The 26496-nt window shown below is 49.4% G+C and overlaps 1 protein-coding gene across 3 annotated transcripts in view; it reads left to right on the forward strand.

Annotated features, from left to right (window-relative positions):
- Window positions 1-26472, forward strand: part of TANC2 (tetratricopeptide repeat, ankyrin repeat and coiled-coil containing 2) — a gene marked incomplete at both ends in the record, with an annotated part of 174883 nt that extends 148411 nt beyond the window's left edge. For 2 of the 3 annotated variants that reach the window (XM_080633693.1, XM_080633694.1), the window contains 13 exons: window positions 1758-1880; window positions 2851-3087; window positions 4664-4849; window positions 5715-5808; window positions 10963-11096; window positions 11878-12001; window positions 16627-16802; window positions 17534-17666; window positions 18210-18239; window positions 19131-19222; window positions 20631-20777; window positions 22817-22917; window positions 24522-26472. In XM_080633693.1, the coding sequence (XP_080489819.1) occupies window positions 1758-1880; window positions 2851-3087; window positions 4664-4849; window positions 5715-5808; window positions 10963-11096; window positions 11878-12001; window positions 16627-16802; window positions 17534-17666; window positions 18210-18239; window positions 19131-19222; window positions 20631-20777; window positions 22817-22917; window positions 24522-26472 (3528 nt within the window). The remainder of the gene's footprint in view (window positions 1-1757; window positions 1881-2850; window positions 3088-4663; window positions 4850-5714; window positions 5809-10962; window positions 11097-11877; window positions 12002-16626; window positions 16803-17533; window positions 17667-18209; window positions 18240-19130; window positions 19223-20630; window positions 20778-22816; window positions 22918-24521) is intronic. The other variant, XM_080633695.1, reaches the window with a different exon arrangement.
- Window positions 26473-26496: the final 24 nt, after the last annotated feature.

The following is a 26496-nucleotide window of genomic DNA, read 5'->3' on the forward strand; positions in this document are numbered from 1 at the left end:
TTACCAGTCAACCAAAGGGAAGTCTTTAATTCCATCTTAGTTAAAACGTTAGTAATCAAGAAATAGGTGTCCCTCATCCCCACTGCTGGTATTTCAGTTTGATCCAGCTGGGATTTGCTTTTCCTGAAGGCTTCAAAAGGGATCTAAGAAAGCAATATGTGATCTGTAAAATGAGAAATAGAATCATAGGATGGTTTGGGTTGGAAGGGACCTTAAGATCACCCAGTTCCAACACCATGCCATGGGCAGAGACACCTTCCACCAGACCAGGCTGCTCAACTAGCGCAGATTTGTTTCAGTATCTGAATGAGAATGGTATTGAAAGAGTAAATATCACCTTTTATGTCTTGCACTGATATCTATGGGTATGTATTCTAATCCAGTGGTTAAGATTTTTATAGCTTGTATGATTATTCACAGATGGCTATTCTGAGAATACATACTACTTCCCTTGATCTTGATGGTGACTCAAACAGCTTATTTCTGGGTTTGGTACTATTATAGCTATTTTTAAGTTATTTTAACTGTTGATTATCAAATTGGGTTTCCATTTGCCCAATTGTACTGAGTTCACTGAAATTTAATAGTGGCCTCTAATGTCCTGCATTGTGTCATTTCCAAAGTGGCGTTTAATGGTGGCTAAAATTCCTGAGCTCTTTTTCCGCCTCTCTCCACAAGCAGATATTTTTCTCCCTTTAGCTGCCTGAATTTTGAAGGGAACAAGCACAGGGAGCTGTTATTTATAAGAGCTTGTCTGATCTGTTGCTTCTTGCCATGGTAAAACCGTTTCAAGTGACAAATCTGTTGATGGCTGGTGCGATGCTTCAGAATATCTTTCACACATAGGTATTAGAGGTCTGCAGCTGAGTCCAGCAGTGGGCTTAGATGATGATTCCTGCACATCTTCCTTTAGAGGAGACAAATCCCACCTTCTGCTGCTGGCTTTCCCCCCGCCACTCCACACCATCCGTGTCAGTCTGTCATACAAAAGTGAGATGGGATCCTGCTGCTTTGCACAGCTAGAAGTGACCACGCGGCGTTGCAAGGAAGGTAGAAATTAGGGTTTGCATATCAAAACAGGATTAAAAATGTCTGTAGGGTTTCCATGGAAACAGCAGGCTTTAATGGTAAATCGATGGCAGAACAGCAACACAGAGAGTGTACCCACATCACACCATGAAGCTCGTTGCTGGAGTTGCAAACCCCATTCCTCACCTCTTCCATCCAGCTGTTTGCTCCCATCTGTTGGCTCCAGAGCAATCCTTCAAGAGGAGGGAGGGAAGCCTTCTATATATTCCATGTAGTGTGATCATGGACGTCAGCCAGAAGGGTTGGAGACAGTCTGTTGTGTGATAGGGGAATGCCATTCTAGGCTGAGCTTGATAAACTGAGCTTGATAAACTGATAAGATAAACTTCCTCAGTTTATCTTATTGGGAGCAGATATGGTCATCTTGTGTAACAGTTTGGATAATAACTGTGTGAATCAGTTCTGCCAAAATGAGGTGTTCTTCACTGAAAGAAAATAATGAAAAGAAGCCTGCTCTGCTCCTTAGCAGGAGACTGAGTGGGTTTGGGTTGCTCACAGTTTAATCCTGCCTTTCCTAGAGGGAGGAAATGGCTACCGTACCTTTGCAAGTTATTTCCTATAGCTGTTAGTGCCTTGAAACTCTCTGAAGTCCAGAGACCCGAAAGGATCTACCCTGTGTAGCTGAGCATGTTTGAAAGCTTGGATCTAAGTCATCTTTTCTCTTTTAGGGGCTGAGTAAAAAAGTGGGGGTATCTTCCTCCATCCTGCAAGGGCTTTGGATCTCCTACAGTACGGAAGGTCTTTCCATGGCTTTGGCATCTCTGAGGAATCTCTACACCCCAAACATAAAGGTACTGGAGGAGGAGAGCTGGGAAGCTGAAGCTCCCAGTTCATTGTAGCTGCCTGCCTATGGCAGTGCTCCTATCCAGGCAGTGCTGAGCATTCCCATGAGCTGGAGAGAGCCCATCAGTTCAGTTGGGATTGTGTTACTGTCCCAATGAGCCCTCAACATTTCTACTTTAACCAGGGGTCTCCTTCGAATTGCAGTGAGTGAACAGGGAAGTTGTGCCTGTGCAGAATGGTTCACTTGAGGTTTTCCTCCCCAGAGCTGTGGGATGTGATAACTGGCGTTGGAATTTGACAGCCCCATAAAGGGCTGTCACAGGCACTGACTCGGAGGCGACACCAAACTCAACAGCACGTGCTGCCATGCTAGCTCAGACGCTTCATGCCCATTTGCATTCTGAGGGTGAATGTGTTTGATTAAGTGACTTCCTCTCTATAGCAGAAGGGATCTCAGACACAGGTTTCCTGGAAGGAAGTTCACCCCAGCTCCTTCTCATACAGGCAAGGTGAGCCTGGGGTCTGTCCCCATGTCCCTTCCTTGCTGCTCTCTCCAGCAGCAGACAGAGCCTGTTCTGGTGCAGCCAGGTGCAGAGGGAGCTGTGCAAGCCTGGCAGTGCAGTAGGACAAGCAAAGCCATCCCGAGAGAGGATCCCACGGGAAGGATGGTCCATTGAGTTATTTAAGGTCCATCCTCCTGTGAAAGACGCTGTGTCCCCAGCTGCAGTGTGGATGTAGTGACTTTGTTCTGCACCATTCAAGCCAATTAACAAGCCCTCAGGGGAAGGATTAAACTCTTCCTTCTGCCTCAGATGGGACCATCTATTTGGCAAGTGTTTCTACTCAGCATTTTAAGTCCTTTGCTATTTGCTTGGAGATATGCCCGAGCCCCTGCTTTACATTCTGTCTTTGCCCTCACAATAAATCAGTGTCTCTCCATAAAGCCCACCTAACAGGAGCTCTTCTTTCCCTCCGCAGGTCAGTCGGTTGCTGATTTTGGGAGGCGCAAACGTGAATTACCGCACTGAGGTTCTCAACAACGCCCCTATTCTCTGTGTCCAATCTCACCTGGGCTACACTGAGATGGTGGCTTTGCTCTTGGAGTTTGGGGCCAACGTAGACGCTGCTTCGGAAAGTGGCCTCACTCCTCTTGGCTACGCGGCCGCTGCTGGATTCCTGAGCATCGTTGTGCTGCTCTGCAAGAAACGGGCTAAGGTGAAGTGACCACGTTCCTCTAAGAGCTGATTTCAACTGGTCCATGTTGGTGCAAGGCAGGGCACAAGCTGCAGGCAGGACGCATGATGCTTACTGTAAAGAATATCCTCCAGGATTCTGCTTTGCTTGAGGTCCTTGAACCGCACAAGGTTAAAATGCCACCATTGCTCTTGCGGCATGGGGCATTCTTGAGATGCCTCCTTGAGACACATTTTCCAAACACTCCTCTTAGACTGATCCCAGAAAACCACCCTTTGTTTAGCTTTGTGGTGAGTGTTTGGAGTCTTAATTGTACAGCATGAGTCAAGTTTCGGTATGTTGTTGAAGAAGACAATTGCACTGATTTTTGAAGTGGAGCCTCCTGGAAGCAATTTGTGGTTGCTCTGTATGTTTAGCTGCAGTTCAGAAAGCAAAACATGGGTTTGTATGGTTCTGCTATGAAACTTGGGATGGCTAAAGGGCACGGTTAAATCTTGCCGTGTTGTTTGTAATAATGCAAGGACAGTATGAAGGAAGAAAGGAATTCTGCTTTTGTTGGGGTATTTTGAGATGGGTGACTCCCTGGCACTCCTTGGTAAGAAGCAGCATTCCATCCCAGAGAAAAGGAATATTTAAGCTACACAGTGAAGCACAAAAGTCCTGCCTCTCATAGCTTTCCTTGAGTATCCCTAATTGTATTGAGGAGATAGCCCCAAGCCAGCCGGGTTTGGTTTGAAGGCTGAGATGTTTGATTCTTGCATAGAAAGCTGCAACACTGACTGCTGCCTGGGTTGAGAAATGAGAAATGTTAATATATTAGTTACATTAATCTACTGTAAGAAATATCTCTCGTATGTATTATATTGCTATCAAATCAGTGGAATGTCTTGATATAATCATTATTTCTCATATTTATAATAGGAGTAATGAGAAATAATATGGTGCAGAGCACTGCAAGGGTTTACTGGCAGGAGGACAGTCCCTGTCCTATTTCTCCAAGGTACCGGTATTGGGGTAGGACCTAGAAATCCCAGCTGATGTACTCAGGCATCGAGTGAAAGCCATGCCCTGTCCTGAAAAGCCAACCAGAGAAGTTCCAATAGGGCTGCCAAGCGCCATCTCTGTTTCCAATTGACTTCTGCCTGCCCTGGGTTCATGTCAGTGCATTCAGCTGCAGGCTGAGGCACTTCTGTGTCTCTCCAAAGCAATAGTATCTGGAAAACCGGCTGGTTTTCCTTGTGTGGATTTGGATGAAGGCAGTGAGAGCAGTGTGTATGATTTCAGTCCCTGGGAAACACAACTTCAGGACACGAAGGGGAAAAATGCTTTTGCAGCCATTGAGTCTGCAGGCAGCTGATGAAAGCTGAGGATTTAATGGTAACTTACCCAAACCAAGCATTTGTGGCCAAGAGGATGCCTAAGCCTGGGGCAGAGTTCTTCGGGGATGGTTGTTTTCTGGTCGTGGAAGGGATGATTGACCAGAAAAATGCACGCATTGCACATGTGGCAGGATTTTGAATCCAGGATGGAAACTCTGAGAAATGGAGGCATTTTGCCTGTGAATTGGTTTAATTGTGTTTTGCCATCTCTTTCCAAGGTGGATCATTTGGACAAGAACGGTCAGTGCGCTCTGGTTCACGCTGCTCTCAGAGGACACTTGGAGGTGGTGAAGTTCTTGATCCAGTGTGACTGGACCATGGCTGGGCAGCAGCAGGGAGTGTTTAAGAAGAGCCACGCCATCCAGCAGGCGCTGATCGCTGCAGCCAGCATGGGTTACACCGAGGTAAGACCTAACCAGCACAGCACTGCCTCTACGGGGTGGGAAACCAAGGTCTGCTTATGTTTGCTAGCCAAAACATTGACCAGAGAGGGTCTTGAAGGTGGATCAATATCTCTATCCTACTCTTCCTTCCCTTCCCAGGCAGCAGGGTTCACAGATCCTTGGCAATCTCTTTGATCCGGGCAAATGTCCAAGAGAGGAAGCATAACAAGCCTTTAAGTTGTTAGAATAAACCTTTAAGCAAAGGCGGATAAACAGCATGCAGCTAACGCTGCTCCTCTGGCGCTGTTAAGGGAGTGTGAGACCATGTAGCTTTGGACTGTATGTCAGGGAGGAGGCAGAAGAGCCAAAGAGCTTCCTCCTGTCACATTGATACAGATTTGTGGTGTGGGAAATGATGTATAGAATTGCTGAGATTGGAAAAGAACTTTAAGATCAGAGTCCAAATGTTAACTGCCAAGTCAACCACTGCCGCTGGTCCCTCAGCAGAGCCCCGGCCCGCAGCATCCCGTTCTCCTTCTCCATCCCTTGAGGAGGGGTTTCTCTTTATCCAAATACCTCCTTCTGGCTTCACCTCCTCCAGAGGCACATCCATTGCATGCGTCAGGTCATTGCAGCAGGACAGACACAGTTCTAAGGACCTGACACTACACAGGCTCACCATGCGTGGCCATATCGAGACACTTGGATGGGTTTGGGGTTTGCCTTTACCAGGTTCAGTGACTGATCTCTGGAAGAATATTTACTTGAGCTCAGGGTGCCAGGCAAAGGCTGTTCCTTTTCCTCTGTGTATTCAGGGCAGCTCGTGTTAAGATGTCAGCAGTTTATACATAACACGTTTGTGAGCTGACATCTCGTTTGGTTTCAGATTGTCTCCTACCTGCTCGATCTTCCAGAAAAAGATGAAGAGGAGGTGGAGCGAGCCCAGATCAACAGCTTTGACAGCCTGTGGGGAGAGACAGGTGATTTCTGTAGCTGCTGTAGCTGCTTCTTGCATGTCAGTGTTTGTATTTATGGGCTCCCCATCACCTGATGCATCCTGATCCCTGGCATTGTTTGGATGAAGGAAGAAGGATCAGTTCCTCTGCTTTGTTTTCAGGTGCCAGGGTGGAGCTTGCACTCAGCTGTTAAATTACCATTCATTTTCCTATAGCTTGGCATTATTTAGCACCTGGTAATGAAACAAATGTTCTTTTGTACAGTACTGTATGTTTATATGGATGGGTATAAACCAGACACCCTGCTTTCCTAACTTCAAATGAAAGCAGTCATCCGCCCCTTCCACTCCCTAGAGACGATCCTCACCATCATCTGCATTTCTTGAGATACTCAAATATGGAGTTGTTGAATTTAACTCCAGTGACCTCATCAATATTATCCACAGTCTTTTGTACTCACCTCCCTAATCTCCTTGTATCCCTGGTAATGTTCCTGTCAAGTTAATACACCAAGGTAATGTTCCTCTCTGGGTAACAGAGCACTGACTCTGATTCTGACAGCCTTGCTCGCTAACATCGTGATCCAAGGGAACAGACTGTGGCTGGCATGTGGCTTGGTCTTAGGTCAGGTTGTTTCTGGGTAGACAAGGGCAGGGGGAAGTGGGATTATCTTTTGAGCTGGTTTGTACCCTGTACCTTTCAAAATGCAGCCTTATTGGAGCCTGGTAATCATATGAATCCTTGACTGGTTTGGGTTGGAAAGGACCTTAAAGCTCATCCAGTTCCAACCCCTGCCACGGGCAGGGACCCCTTCCACTGGAGCAGCTTGCTCCAAGCCCCTGTGTCCAACCTGGCCTTGAACACTGCCAGGGATGGGGCAGCCACAGCTTCTCTGGGCACCCTGGGCCAGCGCCTCAGCACCCTCACAGGGAAGAGCTTCTGCCTAAGAGCTCATCTCAGTCTCCCCTCTGGCAGGTTCAAGCCATTCCCCTTGTTCTGTCCCTACAGGCCCTTGTCCCAAGCCCCTCTCCAGGTTTCCTGGAGCCCCTTTAGGCACTGGAAGGCAGAATGAATGGAATCTACCAGATAATACTGCCCCTGAGCTTTAAAGGACAAAGATAGAGGGGTGGGTTGTCTGGCGGTGGCCAAGCTGCTCTGGGCCACTTGCAGGGCATGACCGAGCCAGGTCCTGCTCACACAGGGCAGAACTGAGTAACAAGGACATTGTGCCATTATTAGTGGAAATCAGAGCAACACAGACAAGCAATTTAAAAGTGCCCCAAGGGTGTCATGGGAGAAAAAGGGAATGGGATATGGAATTAGCCAAATGAAATGACTGAGCATTGGTAATAGGACAATGGCTTTGCTACCAGTGAGCTCCGAGTTTGGCGTGGTGACCACACAGCTCCTCCACAATGTTCTCTGGTGTTTGGGTCCAGAGAGACGATCTTGTGAATAGGATGGTGATCCAGATGCCTTCAGTTTTTGATCAAATGCACTAAGTTGTCTCCCCACAAAGTAACCTCATGGGCAGCATCAGACGAACTACAGATGAACTTGAGTGAAGATAGTCCTGGGTTTCTGGATGAACCTGGAAAGCCCGGTATAAAGCCATAGGTCTTCGCTGAGCTGGTGTCCAACTCTTCTCCCTGACAACATCCAGCTCTTCTCTCCCCTCTTCCCATGTGTCCTGGGCAGCTCTGTCGTTCCCAGCCTGCCCATTTCCTTGAGGACTCTTCAGCAGAAGCTTTTTCCATGTCTTGTTGTCCCCCTTCCCATACCTTTCCCTGAACAATGCCAGAAGCTGGACACACAGAGACATCTGAGAGGGGTTTCTGAGTAACTGGGATAGGTGGGAATGTGGATTTGTGCCTTACAAATCACAAGACTCCCCTTCACATTGTTTGCTTCTTATTACTATTTTCCCCAAAGTAAATAGCAAATTTAGATAAATTTGAAGAGAAATGGTGGTTTCCACCTCAAAATAACAATCTGCTCTAAACATCTGAATCATGCCTTGTCTTTTTTGGATACTTATTACTCGTGAGTCTAATCTTCTGCAGAGCAGAGCTGACTGCCTGGCTTGGTGATGTCAGCCTGATATCATCCGAACGGCAGTGCCAAGTTACATCATAAGTTCAGGAATTGCTGACAGCACGCTGTATCCAACTCCAGATGGAGTATTTCCCCCTGGGACAAGCCTAATACCAAAGCCTAGCACAAAAGTATCTGAGTCACTTGTAATAACTCCATCAGAGCTGGAGGTACGAAGAACAACTCCATCAAGCTGCTCTTGTCTTGCTGCCAAGCTGTGAAACAGATCCACGTGCTGTATAGGTGCAATTTAATGATTCCTTCTCCAGATAAAGTTGTTTTTCCTTGAAGAAAACAGGCTTGCCCTGCACAACAGCAAGGGCAGAATGTGCTGTTGCACATCCCCGGTGTTGGAGACTGTGGCTTGTTGCTCGCTGATGGATAGAGGGGAGCACGTCCACACCTGAAGCTTCTCTCAAGTTCTGTTTGGGCTGTGTTTTGAGACACACAGCAACTGTTCTCCACTGTTCATGCCAAGACTTTGTTATTGCACAGTGAGTTGTTCTCCTGGCACTGCATCCTCATAGAAAAGAAAGCTGCAAAATGAACGTGCCTGTTTTCCAGCCCAGGATCCTGGTCGCTGCTCCTTGGCTGGCTTTGCCGGACTCGCCTTGTTCATGCTGGGCCACAGGAGCTCTCATGCAAACAGTAAAACTTCAAACAAAACCATTTCTCTCCTTTCTCCCATCACCTTTCCTTGGCTTTTCCGGTCTCTTCAACACACAGGTTTTGGAGACCAGTGGCTGTCGGATGGCCAATGATGGTGTCAGAAACAGGCTGCTAAGTCTTCTAAGAGATGACTTGAAATTGGCCATGGTTGATAAGGAGTGCTAAAAGGCTGAAATGAGCAGGTCCTTCTAGAATCTTTTCCTGAAGTAGTTTGAGCTTTTGGGCTTGGACAGTTGGGTACCAGCCACTGGATAGTGCTGACCATTGGACACCAGCATGGGATTGAAGTGACAAGCAATGGAGTTGGAGTTTGGGGATGTCAGAGTCACTTTGGTGAGAAGGCTGGAGGCACAGGGTACAGGTACAGCTGGAGGGACCTCAGGGGGTTATCTAGTCCAACCTTCTGTTCAAAGCACAAGCATGAATGAAGTCTGAATGTACCTCAGTGATGTGATCTCCTGGGGTCCAGTTGGACTGAACTCCCTCCTTCCACCCCTCATTGTTTCTCCATGTCTGAGGGTAGATACTTGGATATCTGCACATGGCACAAGACGAGCTTGGAGAGCTTCCTCTCAGCAGCAGGCAGCAAACCCAGGTCATGAGCATGGAACCTTCCTGAAGCTATAAGGGCTGAAGGCTGAGCAGCACAGAGGCTTTTGAGCTTCCCTTGAGTTGGAGCTGCAAAGGAAAGGCTGGGGCTGCGTACCCTCACTGGTTGCTTTAACCCTGAGGAACACAGTAGCAAAAAGACATCAGTGCAGGTCGAGTGGGTTGTAAGGCAGAGTGGAGAAGGATATGCCCATGGATCAAACCATCCTGTTCCAGTAGTCTTTTCCATTTCCTGGTGAACACCAAACACGTTGGTGATTTACAGGCATTTCATTGTTGCAAACCTAAGTCATTTTGACGTGAGATACCTCAAATTAACCTGCAACATCTCGAGTGCAGGCAGGTTTAGAAATAGAACCCCAGAGCCCTGCGTACCAATTGCTTTGCTGTGCACATTAGACACCATCCTCCTTCTATATTTGTAGCTTACATTTAAAACCCACATGGATCTGATTATAGATTTTGCAGCATGTTCTACTTGTGGCAGCGAGATGATTTTTCCCTTTAACTCTTGCTATCTCTCAGCCCCAAGAGAAGCAAACTCGACCATAATGTGGAACAGAATAGAGAATTAATTAAATCCCCCAACGTGAACAGTGTTGCAGTTGGAAACCCATCAACACCTCGTAATCAGCCATCCCACAGCACTGCACTTCAGAGGAAAAACAAGCTACGTCAGTTCGAAATAGACTCCCACCTTCTGCTCCAACTCCTACGAGAAGGAGCGGAGCATCGAGGCAGAGGAGCTGTGCTCGAGTGCACATAAAGTTAGGGAGAGGAGGGGAGGAACTGAAAAGTCTAAAATTAATACCAAAAATGAGTCAAAAGCAGGTCCTGCACTTGGAACTATTTTCAGATGGAATGTGTCTTTTCTAACCCAACCATACTTGGAGTTAACGGTGCATTTTGTCAGGGGAAGAGCTCTAAAGCTCTACCCACCTGTAATACTGTGAGCATCTGTAATGCTGGAAATGAGAGGTGGATTTGGGTTTGCACAGAGACCCTTGCAGGTGAATTATGCTGCTGGCTGCTTGTTTGGACAGAGAAAAGCCACAAATCTGCCTGACATCCAGTGGCTGGCAGTGATCTGGCAGTGCCTCCAGCTTCATCCCTCACTTGCTCTCTTGTAGTCATGGTGGGATGAATCAAGGGCAGGTTGCAGAAGATCTTGTCGAGGCAGCACGTACCTAAAGACCTGTTATTTCTCTGGACATAGTGCCCCTACTAAAACACACTTAGTATTGGCAGCCTGTGGCTTTTCCTGTGGGGAAACCTGCAGGAGACACAGGGGCAGATGATGAAGGTTTCATGAGACAAGGCTCTACATTGTGGTTCCCATCCAGTTTCACAGTGTCTTAAAGAACATAGTAAAAGCTGATTGTCCCCATCAGCCTCTTTCCATAACGTTGTGAGATCTTTTCTTGGAAGAGTTAACCTTTGAAGTATATTAAAATGACAAGAGCTAGAACTGTACTGATCCAACTGATTTAGGTACTGATCCAACCTATTCTATGATTCTGTAAGTGTTCAAGGCCAGGCTGGATGGGGCTTGGAGGAAGCTGCTCTAGTGGAAGGTGTCCCTGCCCATGGCAGGGGGTTTGGAACTGGATGAGCTTTAAGGTCTCTTCTAACCCAAACCAGTCTGATATTCCATGATTTTCATTGTTCATTTTGCCTGTTGTGAGATACGTTTGGCATTTCAGACGCCATCCCTTCGGCACCCAGCAGAAGGACATACCTCCAGGTAGGAGAAACCCCCGTGGTGGGCATGGCCCTTTCCCTTCACTGCTTCCCTCTGTCCTGCAGCTCTGACGGCAGCAGCTGGGCGAGGGAAGCTGGATGTGTGCCGGCTCCTCCTGGAGCAGGGAGCTGCTGTGGCACAGCCCAACCGCCGCGGGGTCGTTCCGCTCTTCAGCGCCGTCAGACAGGGCCACTGGCAGGTGAGTGGGTTCTTTACACTCTCAGGATGGTCTAAAACGTTGGGTCAGCGCATCCCTTCCGTCTTGCTGAAATGTGGGTGGAGAAGACAAGCCCAAGCTGTTCTGGAAACTGATGGGAGTGAGAAGAAGTGATATTGATGCTTCAAACACCTTGAGCACCTTGTGTTTAAGTCCTGTGTTATCTCACCATTTGGGAAGCAAAGAGGGTGTTCTTGACTTAAGAGGTCGTTTTTCCTGTCTTTGTATCTCTGTTGCTTCTCCTATATCCCAGCAGTAATCCCAGAGGGCACCATGCCTTGGTGAGGTGAGTTTTCAAGGCAAGAGCTCTGCTCTTATTGGCTTCAGCTTGGTCTCTACGTAGTGTAGCGGAATGGACTCAGTCGGAGATCAATGTGATCAGACAAAAGCCATTTATTATAGAAAACTAACTCTTTATATACTATTTCTTAAAGTTGTTTGCACTAACTTGGCCCATTGTGGTTGGATACATCTCTTTAAGGCCCTTAACAGCTAACATAGAATTGGTTAAGCACAGGCGTGAGAACCTGACCTTCACAGTTTTCCAACAGTGCTCAATTTAGCAACTCAGTCAATTCCAGCTCCTTCTTATCTTGCTGGGATTCTCACTCCCAGCGCCTCACTCCCATCCTCCTTCACCTTTAGTTGTCCCTCGGTTCATGTCGAACTTCACATAGGCACTTGCTGATCTGGGTATGTGGCCATTCTTTGCCAGAAAATCATCCACAACATAGAACATGTGTTCTCTCTTCATGTGTTGCAGATTGTAGATCTCTTGCTCACGCACGGCGCCGATGTGAACATGGCAGACAAGCAGGGCCGGACGCCGCTGATGATGGCTGCATCTGAGGGACATCTGGACACAGTGGAGTTTCTGCTTGCACAAGGTTAGAGCACGGGCTTGGAAGGGTCTTGGAGACTGGCCCAGCGAGTCCCACCCGGCTGTGTTCTGCACAGCTGGAGTTTGTAATGTCAGGGTGGTGGATGGGGCAGTGGGAGATGTTCTAAGCACTGAATCCAGCTTATTGGAGAGCCAGACTAGAACAGTCTGAGTGTTAATGTGGTGCCTTTCGTTGTCTGTGTTTGGTGCTTACAGCCTCAAAACCATGCAGTTGAGTTAGGAATAAGATAACATCGGTGTCTTGCGCGTTAAGAGTATGCCCTTGAACCATGATTGGAGCTTTCCCCAATCAATAAGTGATGTGATTAAACAGGGGAAGTTCAGGTTGGATATAAGGAAGCTCTTCCCTGTAAGGGTGCTGAGGCGCTGGCACAGGGTGCCCAGGGAAGCTGTGGCTGCCCCATCCCTGGCAGTGTTCAAGGCCAGGTTGGACACAGGGGCTTGGAGCAAGCTGCTCCAGTGGAAGGGGTCCCTGCCCGTGGCAGGGGTTGGGACTGGATGGTCTTAAGGTCCTTTCCAACCCAAACCATTCTCGATTCTATGATTGAAATGTCAGCATCACCATGGAACAGGCAGGCAAGACTCAAGCACAGAGCCAGAGCTTAGGATGTGTTTTAACACTTCCATTTTTAGTGCTAGTATTGTTGCCCATGTCTTTGAGACCACCATCAGCAGGAGGGGAAGGCACTGACACAGTCAAAGATTTAATGTATTTGCTGAAAATGAGACAGAATTGGTTTGAAGATAGTCTGCTCTCCAGCTTTGCACTCACACAGTCAGTTTGCTCAGTACTTTCAGTGTAATAACTCTGCTTCAGGAGGAGTTACTCAGCCAACAGGAACATGTTTCAGTTTTACTCATTTCTGCTGTGCATATTTGAGGTGAGTCAGAGCAGCGCACTGCCTGCAGCCTGTGAACATGATTATTCTTATTTCTGTAGTTCCATAGAGGTTCTTTTTTCCCCTTTTTTTGACAAATAACCAGTGGGAGGTTTTTGTTTGTTCAGGTAATTTTCCATTAATTTTTGGCTACCTGGTAGTTGTAAGAGCACTTCTTCACTGTAAAATTGCCAGGCTTCCAAGGACAAGCTTCTCATTCTCTGTCTGTCCTGAGCCCCAGGCCAGTGGGATCCTTGCTGTCCCCTGCATAGGGATGTGTGTAACCTGCACAGGGATGTGACAAAGATCACGTTGAGGCAGGAGTGTCTTAGGAACTGATTCAGTTAAATCTTTTCTGATGTTCATCATGCTTCCCTGGTGCTTCAGACACTGAGCACCCAAGAAGTCCAAAGAAAACTATCTTTTTTACTTTAAAAGGTCCATTCTTCTTAATAGCCTCAGAAAGTCCCCTAAATATGCTATAACACATGGTCCTGAAAAGTTAGCACAAGCCTGGGCAGAGTATAGTGATAGATGATGTATTTTAATTAAAAGGCCTTTGACAATCCCATTCAATGTTTCATTAAAATCAAAGCGTGTGAATCATAAGCCATAAGCATTAATTAGTGTGTTGCAAAGCAAATCTAATTTGGCTGTACTTGATTAACACAGGCAGCGTTTGTAAACACTTTTTATTAACAGAGTTGCAATCATCAATCAATTTGAAATCCGGATTTTGAGAGGTACCTGCTGCTCTCACTGAACACCCAGCAGTAACGCACGTGTGAATGGGGAGTTAAACTTCCCTGGCAGCAGCTCTGCTAAAGCTCATACTTACACAATTGTTGTGTTACACAATCATAGAATGGTTTGGGTTGAAGGGACCTTAAAGCTCCTCCAGCTCCAACCCCTGCCACGGGCAGGGACCCCTTCCACTGGAGCAGCTTGCTCCAAGCCCCTGTGTCCAACCTGGCCTTGAACACTGCCAGGGATGGGGCAGCCACAGCTTCTCTGGGCACCCTGGGCCAGCGCCTCAGCACCCTCACAGGGAAGAGCTTCTGCCTAAGAGCTCAGCTCAGTCTCCCCTCTGGCAGGTTCAAGCCATTCCCCTTGGCCTGTCCCTACAGGCCCTTGTCCCAAGCCCCTCTCCAGGTTTCCTGCAGCCCCTTCAGGCACTGGAGCTGCTCTAAGGTCTCCCCTTCAGGAGCCTTCTCTTCTCCAGGCTGCCCCAGCCCAGCTCTCTCAGCCTGGCTCCAGAGCAGAGCTGCTCCAGCCCTTTCACAAAGCTAAACAATTCCCGATGCTTGTTCCATTTGGAGAGAGCTTGATTCTGAATCTCATTTTCCTGCAAGAATCACTCCCTTGGTGTTTTTGCTGCCTTGGCGTATGTGGTACATGTGAATGCTGCTCCTTGCTGGCTGCCTTCTGCCTCTGACACTCTTGCATTTAGCCAGTTCATTTTCTTAGGGAAGAAGCAGCTCAGCCCTTCTCAAAAGCAAGCTTTACCCACACAAATGTTTCGCACTGCAGCAGGGATCAATCCCTTGAGGTCACCTTAAGCCTCTTGCCCTCAAAACCATCCATTTGTTTCCTGTCTGACTGCCTTAATGCTAAATAAGTCAGAGATCCCTGAAGGAGCAAAAGATGCCTTCAGGGTCAAGCAGAGGTTCTGCTGGGAGCCACGGCAGCATCAGGAGCTCATGCCCCGGCTGCCTTGGAGGAGTGTGTTGGCATTTCTCTTTGTCCACTCACTTAGATCATCAGCTTGTATTGCCGCAGTGATACCCTCAAGTCTGTGCATGTCACAGTGTGGAATGGTGCATCTCTTCCACTGGCCTGGGAAAGGAGTGGGAAGTTCGAGTGATGATGTGGCTTTCCAGCCTGCCCTTTTATTGCAGGAGCTGTCTTACCTGCTCCAGGAGAGTCAGAGGGAAAATGCAGGAGGAGACTTTGACAGTTTGGTGGCAAGAAAATAGCTGGTACAAATAAGGAATGACATGAGGCTTTATCCTGCTTTGCTGAGCAAAGGTTGGCCTTGGGGGGTTGAGGAGCTTTCACAGAGCTTCAGAAGGGTTTCTGGGTGCAGTGTGGGCAATGTGGGAGAAGGCTGGCAAGAATTTGGGGTTTATGTTACAGAATCATGGAATGGTTTGGGTTGGAATGGACCTTAAAGCTCCTCCAGCTCCAACCCCTGCCACGGGCAGGGACACCTTCCACTGGAGCAGCTTGCTCCAAGCCCCTGTGTCCAACCTGGCCTTGAACACTGCCAGGGATGGGGCAGCCACAGCTTCTCTGGGCACCCTGTGCCAGCGTCTCGCCACTTTCATAGTGTCATATTGTCGTCCCTTAGCCTGTACCCTGGAGCCAGTGCCCCTCTGTGTCACACCGCGCTGTCCAGTGTCATTTCTCCTCTCATTTGGAGGCATGCAGTGAGCAGGATGCTGCAATGGTGCTGGGAGCTCTGGGTGGAGGTTTCAGAACATCTCCCAAGCAACTGCTCCTGTGTCGTGCTCCTCCACAACACGGAGCTGTGCAGGAGGGAGGACCTGTCAGCTTGCTGTCAGCGGGGCGATGGGTGCGAACCGGGGGCTATGGCAGCTCCCATGAACAGGAAGGTTCAGGCAATTCACATTACTCCCCCACTTGCGGAGCTTTCTGGAGCCAGCGAAGGTCTCATGCTGGGTGGTTTAGACTTTATCTACAGGATTAAAACACTGCAGCAGCAATTCAGCCCAGCCCCCTGGCAGGAGCATCCTGCAGGTACTCGCAGTCCCTCAGAGGAGCAGAGCTTGTATGGATCTCTTCTGCAAGCTTGAGAGCCAGAGCCCTGCCTGTGCCATGGCAACGGGAGCTGTCTTCATGCCACGAAGAGGAGTGTTCACTTCATGCTGCTGTTCAGATCTCAGATGCGTTTCCATATGCTGTATGAAGCAACACTGACCCGTTGGTATGGCAGCGCCCAGTTCTTCATCCAAGAAAATGTCAAGTCCCGCTCTCCTTGGCTTGCAGTTGGCAGCAGTTTATCCCACAGCGTTGTATTTATATTGGGTAAAGTTCAGGGAGAAAGGCTGCTGGGAATTGTGTCAGTTTGGGTAAAGGGGAGGGGAGCGAAGTGGGGAAAATACGTGCTTTTTATAGGAGAACTGAGCTGGGTTGACTTGGTGCCCCTTGGTACACCATGACCTGCTGAAACAGCAAAATGGCCTTCATCTCTGACTCACAGAAGCTGGAATGAGGTTTGGTAAGAAATAACCAGTGAAAAGGAAAGATTGATGTCTCAGCTGAGGGATGTCAAACCCTCCCTGCTGCTCAGAAGATGTTTGCCAGCAAAGCCTACAGAGCTAGGTGCGAAACAGTTTGCAGTTGGGTGTGAATAAACTCATTTTCCACAGCTTCTCTCAGTGCATTTGCAGTTGCTGTGGAGGGGAGATCTGCAATAAAGTGATTAATAATGATGTATAGAGCTCTCTAAGAATAAGCTGTCATCACTAAGTGGATGGCTTGTTGTATTGTGGTGCTCAACAACAGAGAGCTCAAGTGAACCAATGCTTGTTCTTCCGTAGAATCCCAGACTCGTTTGGGTTGGAAAGGGCTTTAAAGCTGATCCAGCTCCAGCCCCTTGCCACGGGCAGGGACCCCTTCCACTGGAGCAGCTTGCTCCAGGCCCCTGTGTCCAACCTGGCCTTGAGCACTGCCAGGGATGGGGCAGCCACAGCTTCTCTTCTTCTTCCAGGTGCTTCCATTTCTCTGATGGACAAGGAGGGTTTGACAGCCCTCAGCTGGGCTTGTCTGAAGGGACATCTCTCCGTGGTGCGGTCCCTGGTGGAGAATGGAGCTGCTACTGACCATGCGGATAAGAATGGACGCACTCCCCTGGACCTGGCAGCGTTCTACGGCGATGCAGAGGTGGTAAGTAACGTGCAGAAGACAACAGGCGGTTGGTGTAGAAGCCTTAAGATGGTACAGTTCAGCTTGATGTAGCAGTAAGTGTATAGAGTCACGGCTCTCCATAGAATCGTACAGTCACAGAATGGTTTGGGTTGGAAGGGACCTTAAAGCTCATCCAGCTCCAACCCCTGCCACGGGCAGGGACACCTTCCACTGGAGCAGCTTGCTCCAAGCCCCTGTGTCCAACCTGGCCTTGAACACTGCCAGGGATGGGGCAGCCACAGCTTCTCTGGGCACCCTGTGCCAGCGCCTCAGCACCCTCACAGGGAAGAACTTCTGCCTTAGATCCAACCTGAACTTCCCCTATTTAAGGTTGAACCCATCACCCCTTGTCCTATCGCTCCAGTCCCTGATGAAGAGCCCCTCTCCAGCATCCTTGTAGCCCCCTTCAGACACTGGAAGCTGCTCTGAGCTCTCCACGCAGCTTCTCTTCTCCCGGCTGAACAGCCCCAGTGTTCTCAGCCTGTCTTCAGACGGGAGCTGCTCCAGCCCCTGAGCATCCTCATGGCCTCCTCTGGACTTGCTCCAACAGCTCCATGTCCTTCTTATATGCAGGCGCTTCACGTTCTTACGTCCTTTCATACATGCAGGCCCTTCCACAGAGGGCAACACATGAGGCTGATGGACCCTCAGACCCTCCAGGGGTGGTTTCCTCCCAAGCAGTGAACTGACCATTGGGCTTCTTGTTGCAGGTTCAGTTTCTGGTGGACCATGGGGCCATGATTGAGCACGTCGACTACAGCGGGATGCGCCCGCTCGACAGGGCAGTGGGGTGCCGCAACACCTCGGTCGTCGTCACTCTCCTGAAGAAAGGAGCAAAGATAGGTAGGGACAAGGGGACAATCTGGTGGCTCCCAGCAGTGGGGCTGGCTTCCTAGAACATACAACACCAAGGCAGCTTCAGCCCAACTGCTGCTTTGGACTCAGAAAGCAGCCGGCGAGTGGTGGCTGCCTTGTTCTCTTGGTTAAAACGGGGGAGATACATATATATATATATATTTTGCTGTCGTATTGCCTAGCGAAGTTAATCAATAAACCACTGTTTCTTTGGCAAGGTCCTTCCTCTGGTAATGCTTTTTCTATCTTTACTAGTCTGAGTCAGCAGACGTACTCTGTCCATGCATTGCTGTGAGCTGCTGCGGTCACTTGCTCTGTGTATGCTTCCAGATTCAGTGGTACCTGCACTGCGCCACACAGCCGCTCACGTTACGTTTTCCTGTGAAAGGGGATGTTGCTGGTGCATTGGCTTCTTTGCTGCCTGCCTCTCACGGCTGCTTTTTGTTTCCTTTCTTTTTCTTTTTTTTCACCTTCATACATTTTTTTTCTCCCCTCTCTCCTACAACTTTTTGTTTTCTCCTTTCTTTGAAGGTTGTCAGACGTTACCGAGTCGCCCACGAGGTATATCTCATTGCTGTCAGCATCAGCTTCGATCTGATAGCTTTGTCAGCCTTGCTTTCTCCTGTTTGATTTAGCCTGCATGCATCCCCAACACCTCTAATCTTTTAATTTACCTCACCTTCAAATAATTTTTTTAATGACTGTTGCAGAGAATAACTTGAACTCAAAAACTAACTTCCTTCCCCCAAAACGTACTGAATCTACTTATAGAGTATCATTGACTTATTCTTCACCCACACTAATGAGTTATCCCCAGATTTTTGTCACCCTTTCCCTCCCAGTGTTAATCCTTGAGATAACAACTGGCTCTGCACAGGCAGAGCCAGCGTGGCCCCAGCCCAAGCGACAGCTCCGGCACCGGCAGCACTTAGACATGACCTTCCCTTTGTTGTGTTTCCCACCTTAATGGGTTTTCTACTCTAGTATTTCCCATCTTGTGAAGCTGGAAATCACAGCCTACTTAAACACCTATCGCCAGCCCAGCTGCAGATTTCCTGCTGCACTTCCATGAGTCTCTTTTAGAAATGCTTTGATGTAACCACTCTGATTTTTCCTTTTGAATATGTTTTGTTTTCCCCCTCCGCCCCGGCTGGTTCCACAATCAGCACTGCCCTCTTGTGGAAGTGGCTCCCAGCATTCCCAGACCATTGTGGGAGTGGCGATTGGAATTAGCCTTAATGACTGCAAAGGAAAACCATTGTAATGTGGATGACGTTCATTTAAGTGCGAGAGGAATTGTCAGCTCAATCATTTGGAGCACTCAGCCCTTTGACCATGCCAAGTTGTTCTCTCCAGCAGAAATTCCCACCCCAGGATATTTTTTCCACCCAGCTTCCTACCACCCTTGCATTGTATGAGTTTTTTACCCATCATGCATCCTGTACACTACAGGTCCAGCAACATGGGCGATGGCAACCTCCAAACCAGACATCATGATCATCCTCTTGAGCAAGCTGATGGAAGAGGGAGACATGTTTTATAAGGTGAGAAGAGTGTTTTGGGCAAGAACTGCACAGATGCAGCCAATGGGAGGTTTTGACTGAGCAATGCTGCTGCCTTAACCCATGGCAAGTAAAAGCTACTGCTCACAGCATCCCTCGTGTTGCAGACTGGTTTTGGTTAGCAGGGTTGAGGAGGGGAGGGTTTGATTGCCCAAATCTGTAACGAAGCTGAAGCAAAGCCAAAGTCTCTCTGCATTCTGGACTTGAGCCAGTGCTTCATTTCCTCTTTGAAAGCACCAGAACCCAAGTGTTTGTTCAGTGTTGATGTCATTGCATCAGGTCTGGCAGTGTTGTCATTACCTAGCAAGCTCACTGCTGTGGAACCACACACCACCATAGTGGATCCCAGAAGAAGACGGGGATCCACTTTTTGCCTTGCACACAGATTGTCAGGGTGCAGATGGCTTTGTCGTGTCCTTCGGCCCATGGGAGATGTTCCACCCGTGCACTTGGAGTGTCGCCTTTTTTGCTGTTTATTTTAAGCTGATCTTTAAAACCTGGAGATTTGCACACACACACACACACAAAATGTGCAAGTACAACAATGAGTCACTGTGAGGCTCTAAGGGCGAAGCAGAAAATATGCAAAGCTGGCATTGTAACTGGAGTTATCTGCCAGAGATACATGATACAGCTCAGAAACCTGAGTCTACAGGGTTTTAAAGCTTACTCTTCCTAGCTGCACACTGTATGTCTGGGTCACCATAAGTTGCACGTGTCCCAGATCCCATTTTGCCCTCTTTCTTTCACCCTGGCTGCCAAGGCTGCCCCTCCCCAGGGCATCCCAAAAATAGGTGCCCAAAATAGCACAGATGAGTCACCCTTTGAAGGTGACTGGTGCGGCCCAGTAACTATAAAAGGACCCCCACTGACGGGCTTAGGTGTACACACCTGATTTTTAGACATCTAAAGGCCAAGGAGGTGAATTTCAACCCATTTGTTCAACTTCAGAGCCACATCACTGCCATAACATTCAGTTTGCTATTGCAGGGGCTTCGCTGACCCCAGGAACGGCACCCAGAGTCCCATGCTTCATGTTCTTTACCCTCCCTGGTGCTTATTAAGCTTTGGGCACAGGGTGTTCTCCAGAAATGGATTACTGATCCCCCAGCTCGAAAGACAATCCAGAAACCAGATGGGGTTGTATCAAGTTAACACAATCTCTGCTGTGTTTCCCACTGTAGCATGACAAGTCTGTACCAAGTGGGAGAACTCAACTTGCACAAGGCATTTGCAGATCAGATATTCCCTTGTTCTGGCTTTCCTTTCTAGAAAAGAGCTAAATAGTGAAGTCACGTTACTGTGACGTTCATGGGCCTGATGAGTGAGTTCTCTGCAGTGAAGTCAACTCAACCCAAGGGTGTGTTTTGACACGTTCTCCTTCTATTAGAAAGGTAAAGTGAAAGAGGCTGCCCAGCGCTACCAGTATGCCCTGAAAAAATTCCCAAGGGAAGGGTTTGGAGAAGACCTGAAAACCTTCCGTGAGCTGAAGGTCTCGCTCCTGCTCAACCTGTCCCGATGTCGAAGGAAAATGAACGTAAGTCTCCTCCCTCTTTGTGGCCTTAAACACAAGCTGCCAGTTTTCCTGGACAGGGGAAGTTCAGGTTGGATCTAAGGAAGAAGTTCTTTACTGTGAGGGTGCTGAGGCACTGGCACAGGGTGCCCAGAGAAGTGGTAAATGCTCCATCCCTGGCAGGTTGGACAGAGCCTTGGGCAACCTGGTGTGAGGTGTCCCTGCCCATGGCAGGGGGTTGGACCTGGATGATCTTAAGGTTGTTTCCAACCCAAACCATTCTATGACTCTGCCTGTGCACAGAGGCTTGTCCATCCTGTAATCACGCTCTGACCGCAGAGGTCTCCCCTCTGTGTTAAGCTGGTTGTCCTCCACAGAGCACTGACATGTTCTCATTCAAGAGAAGCAATGATTTAATACGTATTTCTGGTGATTAAAAATTCATTGCTGTGTTTATAGCTTTTTGCATTTTTTATTGCTCCCTTTTGATGATGATGTGCCCTGGGGGGGAGGCATTTTCCAGCTTTCTAGGCCAGGAGGAGCCAGGAAATGTGCTCTTCTGAATGCTGATCTCAAATGAAGGAGCATATGCTTAGGGGGCTGGTGCTTCCCCAGGGCACTGACTCATCCAGAAGCACCCACACACACTCCTTCTGCTCCCAGAACTGCCACATCACTGTCACTCTCCCCATTCCCATCCAGCAGCATCTAGCGACCAGCTCCTGCAGTGTGGCTGTTCCTCCAGCAGACAAGTGCTACCTCCTCCCTGCTCTGCGTGCAGGGGCTTTCACTTCTATAGAAGCTTAAAGTCTCCATAGACTCAAAAAGTGGTCTGCGAGCCAGCAGAGATTACGCTGGAGGGGAAGGGGTTTGTGACAGCTTCATTTCTTTAAGCCGGGAGGGAGAAAAGAGCAAAAGCAATGGATGTAAAATCTTAATGCTGGTGAACAAGCAGCACAGTTTGTAGCACAAGTTGTGAACCTTCTCTTTGAACAAGCCAACTGTGCTAGAAGGACAGGGTTTTTGGTTGGGAATCCCAGGTTTTGTAATGGAAAACTTCAGAGGGTTGTGATAGCTCCTGCAGTTTTTGCACCTATAGATGTGAACATAAAGGTACATACCTCTGACTGCATTCCCAGTCTGTTAGGCAATATCTCTACAGTAACTGGTACTGAAGGTGCAAACAGAAGTCTGAGCTTCCCCAGGCAGAGTCCAGGTAGCGAGAGTTCAGTTCCTGAGTTTCTGAACAGGTCAGGAGTGGTCTTTGGTCCTTTCTCCCAGAACTGCTCAGGTCATAGCCCAAGCCAGCAATCCAAAGCCGTGGTTGTGGAACGCACGCCCCTCCACTGGGAAGAGGTCTCCTTCACAAGTGCTGAGCTTAGTGGTACCTGAAACATGGGGGGCAAAGCAAGGGGCACCCAGAGCAGTCTCCATCCATGCCATCACCCTCTGCCTCCCCACTCCGAACTAGTCTTCCAAGTGGAGTGTAGGGGGGAGGTAAGGAACAGTGGAACGGGTGGCACTGGTAGGAGACCTTTGCCAAGCAAATCCTGTCTGTAGCAAGTGAGATGCTGTAGTCCCTTCCTTCATGTGCGGTTTTATTCAGCCCCTTCGAAGCAGGTCAAGTGTGCTGCGGAGTGGGAGGCGGAGGGCGTGGGAAAGGTTTCCTATTGCTTTCAGCTATGGAAAAAAGTCCTTCATGAGATTACATTCCAGCCTCTGCGAGACCAGATGTTTCCTCAAGACTGTAGGGTGTTGGAGAGGGATTGCATGCACTTCCTGGGGACACAATCAGTGACAACAGAGCCAGTGGCACACTGGCCTCTGTGGGTGCTGACAGCATCCAGCGTTCCACGAAGGCTTTGGACATGCCATTATAGTTCTTTGGGTGTAAATGATGTGGGATCCATGTGAAACCTTCCAGTTTTCCATCAAGTCTTCCACGGTACATGCGAAAGAAAACCAAAACATGTCTGTATGAAGTTTGTTTTCTTCCCAAACTGTATATATCTTTATTTCTGTATCTGTTCAGTTACTTACCTGCACACCTATTGTAATGACAGGATTTTGGAATGGCGGAGGAATTCGCTACTAAAGCACTGGAGTTGAAACCGAAATCTTACGAAGCTTACTATGCAAGAGCAAGGGCCAAACGCAGCAGCAGGTGAGGAGAGGGACAAGTGCAAGGGGCTGGTCTCATTCGGTGATTCCTGGAGGCAGCTGAATGCAGATGTTTGGAGAGGTGTCTCTTAGTTGAACGCTGAACATCTCAATGCACTGGAAGCCTTTGCGCCAAAGTTGGGTGTTAAAACCGCTCTTCAGTTCAAGCACAACTTGGGCTCGAAGCAAAACGTGACTCATGGCAACCCTGTGGCCTGTGTTATGTCATCGCAGTGATCTCTTCTGCCCTTAAAACCTGTGAATCTCTCTGTCCTACAGCACTTTCTGCAAGGCAGAAGTTGCTGCTCTGCAGTGGCTGCACCAGCCAGGGAGCTGTCAGCCACAGCAACCAGCTTCTAGAGAGCTGCAGCTCTGGGATCTCTGTGTCTCTCATGGAACCCAGAAGATTCCCCCACTGAAGGCTAAAAGATACGAGATTAGATTCATTTCGAACCCCATCAGTGCCATTCCTAAATGAGCATTGATTTAGGGTCTTGAGTTCTGGGCTCAAGGGCACTGTCATTGCACACATCTTGGGTTTAAGCCTTGCACGCTGCCCTAATGCCTTTCCTTTCATGGGTTTCCTCTCTATTGTTTCCAAAACACTTGTAAGGAAGCATGAGAATCAGGTTCCTTTCCGGATGATATCAGCCTCCCCACGTACAAGCGTCCTTTTCTCCCCAGCTCCCTCCAACAGAACCTGTCACCACCTTGGCTTTTCTCCGTTTCCCAGTGGAGGTCTGCACAATCCGGGAAGCAGGATGCTTTTCCTTCCTCCACCTGTATTTCAAGAGCTTGTGCAGAACCTTAGGCTGGTGTCGGGAGGCACTGGGGAGTTTTTCCACTGGGATCATCCTCCCACATGACAGTCGTGTTCAAAGGGAGGGTTTTGCTCAAAAGCCAACCATTTCCCTGTAAATGACAACCCCCTTTCCTGAACCCCCACCTCCCTTTTACTCCTCATGGGCTGGCCTTTCCCTTGCATAGGCTTCCCTGGGCAATCACAGGCTTCCATTCCTTGATTCTATTCCTTGACTCGGAAGAAGTTAGGCAGATCCATTGCAACATTGGAGAGCCAAGCCTTGCCTAAAGCACTGACCCTGGGAGCCCCTGAGCTCCGGAGCCAGCCCTGACTCTGTGTGGTCTTGGCATCAGGCAGACGTTCCGTTGTCACTGGCGTAAGCAGTTGCAGCTCCATCAAAGCTGCTTTTGTTTACAGGAGTGGTGAGCTTGGCTTTGGCTCTTGGTTCTCTCTGTATTGGTTTCCCCTTTGCTGTAACGCAGGAGCAAAGCTCATGGTGGTGCTATGAGAAGTAACGAGCCTGTAACACACACTGCAATGCAGAAGGAGTTTTTGCCAGTCTGGGTTGTGCCGTCTCAGGACTGTGTTCCCTTCCTCTTCTCCAGAGTGGCTGGCAGTGTTTTCCTTCAGTTTGGTTAAACTAAGTCCAAGGGAGGCTCTTAAGGCAGAGTCAGAGACACGCACCACGTGGTAGCAATCACAGACAGTAACAGGGGTGAGCCTCTTAACCCTCCGGAGCCTCAGAGGAGGGCTCCACTCAAATCCAGCGTAATTTCAGTTCTCCTTTCTGTCCCTTTGTCAAGCAGGCAGTTTTCAGCAGCCCTGGAGGACCTGAACGAGGCCATCAAGCTGTGTCCCAACAACCGGGAGATCCAGCGGCTGCTGATGCGGGTGGAGGAGGAGTGCAGGCAGGTCCAGCAGCAGCAGCAGCAGCCGCCGCCGCTCCCGGTGGAGCCTGAACCTGAAGCCCAGCACGAAGAGCTCTATTCTGTGCAGGACATCTTTGAGGAGGAGTACCTGGAGCAGGATGTAGAGAACGTTTCCATTGGCTTGCAGACAGAGTCCAGGCCAAACCAAGGGCTGCCCATCATCCAGAGCCCACCCCCGTCCCCCGCTCACAGGGACTCAGCCTATATTTCTGGCTCACCCCTTGGCTCTCATCAGGTCTTTGATTTCAGGTCCAACAGCTCCGTGGGTTCACCAACCAGGCAAGGGTACCAGTCCACATCTCCTGCTCTGTCTCCTACGCACCAAAACTCACATTACAGACCCAGTCCTCCACACACGTCCCCTGCTCACCAGGGCTCCTCTTACCGCTTCAGCCCACCTCCTGTTGGAAGCCAAGGGAAAGAATATCAAAGCCCACCACCTTCTCCTCTTCGCAGAGGTCCTCAGTATCGCGCCAGCCCCCCAGCAGAAAGCATGAGCGTTTACAGGTCACAGTCTGGTTCCCCTGTTCGTTATCAGCAAGAACCCAGCGGGGTCAACCAGCTCCCTGGTAGACCAAAGTCTCCGTTATCCAAGATGACGCAGAGGTCCTTCCAGATGCCGCAGCTCCCCGTGGCCGTGCCGCAGCAGGGGCTGAGGCTGCAGCCAGCCAAGGCACAGATTGTGAGGAGCAACCAGCCCAGCTCAGCCGTCCATTCCAGTACTGTAATCCCAACCGGTGCTTACAGCCAGGTTGCCCACTCGATGGCCAGCAAGTACCAGTCATCGTCAGGGGAAATGGGGGTTAGCCAGAGCAGGTTGGTCTACCAGGGCTCCATCGGGGGCATCGTTGGTGACAGCAGACCAGTGCAGCACGTTCAGGCGAGCCTCAGCGCAGGAGCCATCTGTCAGCACGGAGGGCTGGCCAAAGAAGACCTTCCACAGAGACCATCCTCAGCATACAGGGGGGGGATGAGATACAGCCAGACGCCCCAGATAGGGCGAAGCCAGTCCGCTTCCTACTATCCAGTGTGTCACTCGAAGCTTGACCTGGAACGCTCTTCCATCCCCGCCAGCCAGCTGGGCTCTCCGGATGTGTCTCATCTCATAAGAAGACCCATCACCATTAACCCCAGTGAAATCAAGCCTCACCCACCGACTCCACGGCCCCTGCTCCACTCTCAGAGCGTTGGCCTCCGCTTCTCTCCCTCCAGCAATAGCATCTCCTCCACATCCAACCTGACTCCCAACTTCCGCCCTTCCGCTTCAATTCAGCAAATGGAGATTCCTCTCAAGCCAGCTTACGACAGGGCTTGTGATGAACTCTCACCGGTCTCCCCCACTCAGGGGGGTTATCCCAGTGAGCCAGCCCGTTCCCGGACCACACCGTTCATGGGAATCATAGATAAAACCGCTCGGACTCAGCAGTACCCCCATCTCCATCAGCAGAGCCGGACCTGGGCTGTGTCGTCAGTGGACACTGTCATTAGTCCTACGTCTCCTGGCAATCTCCCCCAGCCGGAATCATTCAGCCCGCCTTCTTCAATCAGCAACATTGCCTTTTATAACAAAACCAACAATGCACAGAATGGCCATTTGCTAGAGGAAGACTATTACAGCCCCCATGGGATGCTGGCCAATGGGTCCCGGGGAGACCTCCTGGAGAGAGTCACCCAAGCCTCCTCGTATCCCGACGTCAAGGTGGCAAGGACGCTGCCTGTGGCGCAGGCCTACCAGGACAACCTGTACAGGCAGCTCTCCAGGGACTCCAGGCAAGGGCAGACATCCCCAATCAAACCAAAGAGACCATTTGTGGAGTCTAATGTGTGAAAGACACTTGTTGGAGTAAGACCC

This window comes from Psittacula echo (assembly GCF_963264785.1).
Source record: "Psittacula echo genome assembly, chromosome: 23".
Classification (NCBI taxonomy): domain Eukaryota; kingdom Metazoa; phylum Chordata; class Aves; order Psittaciformes; family Psittacidae; genus Psittacula; species Psittacula echo.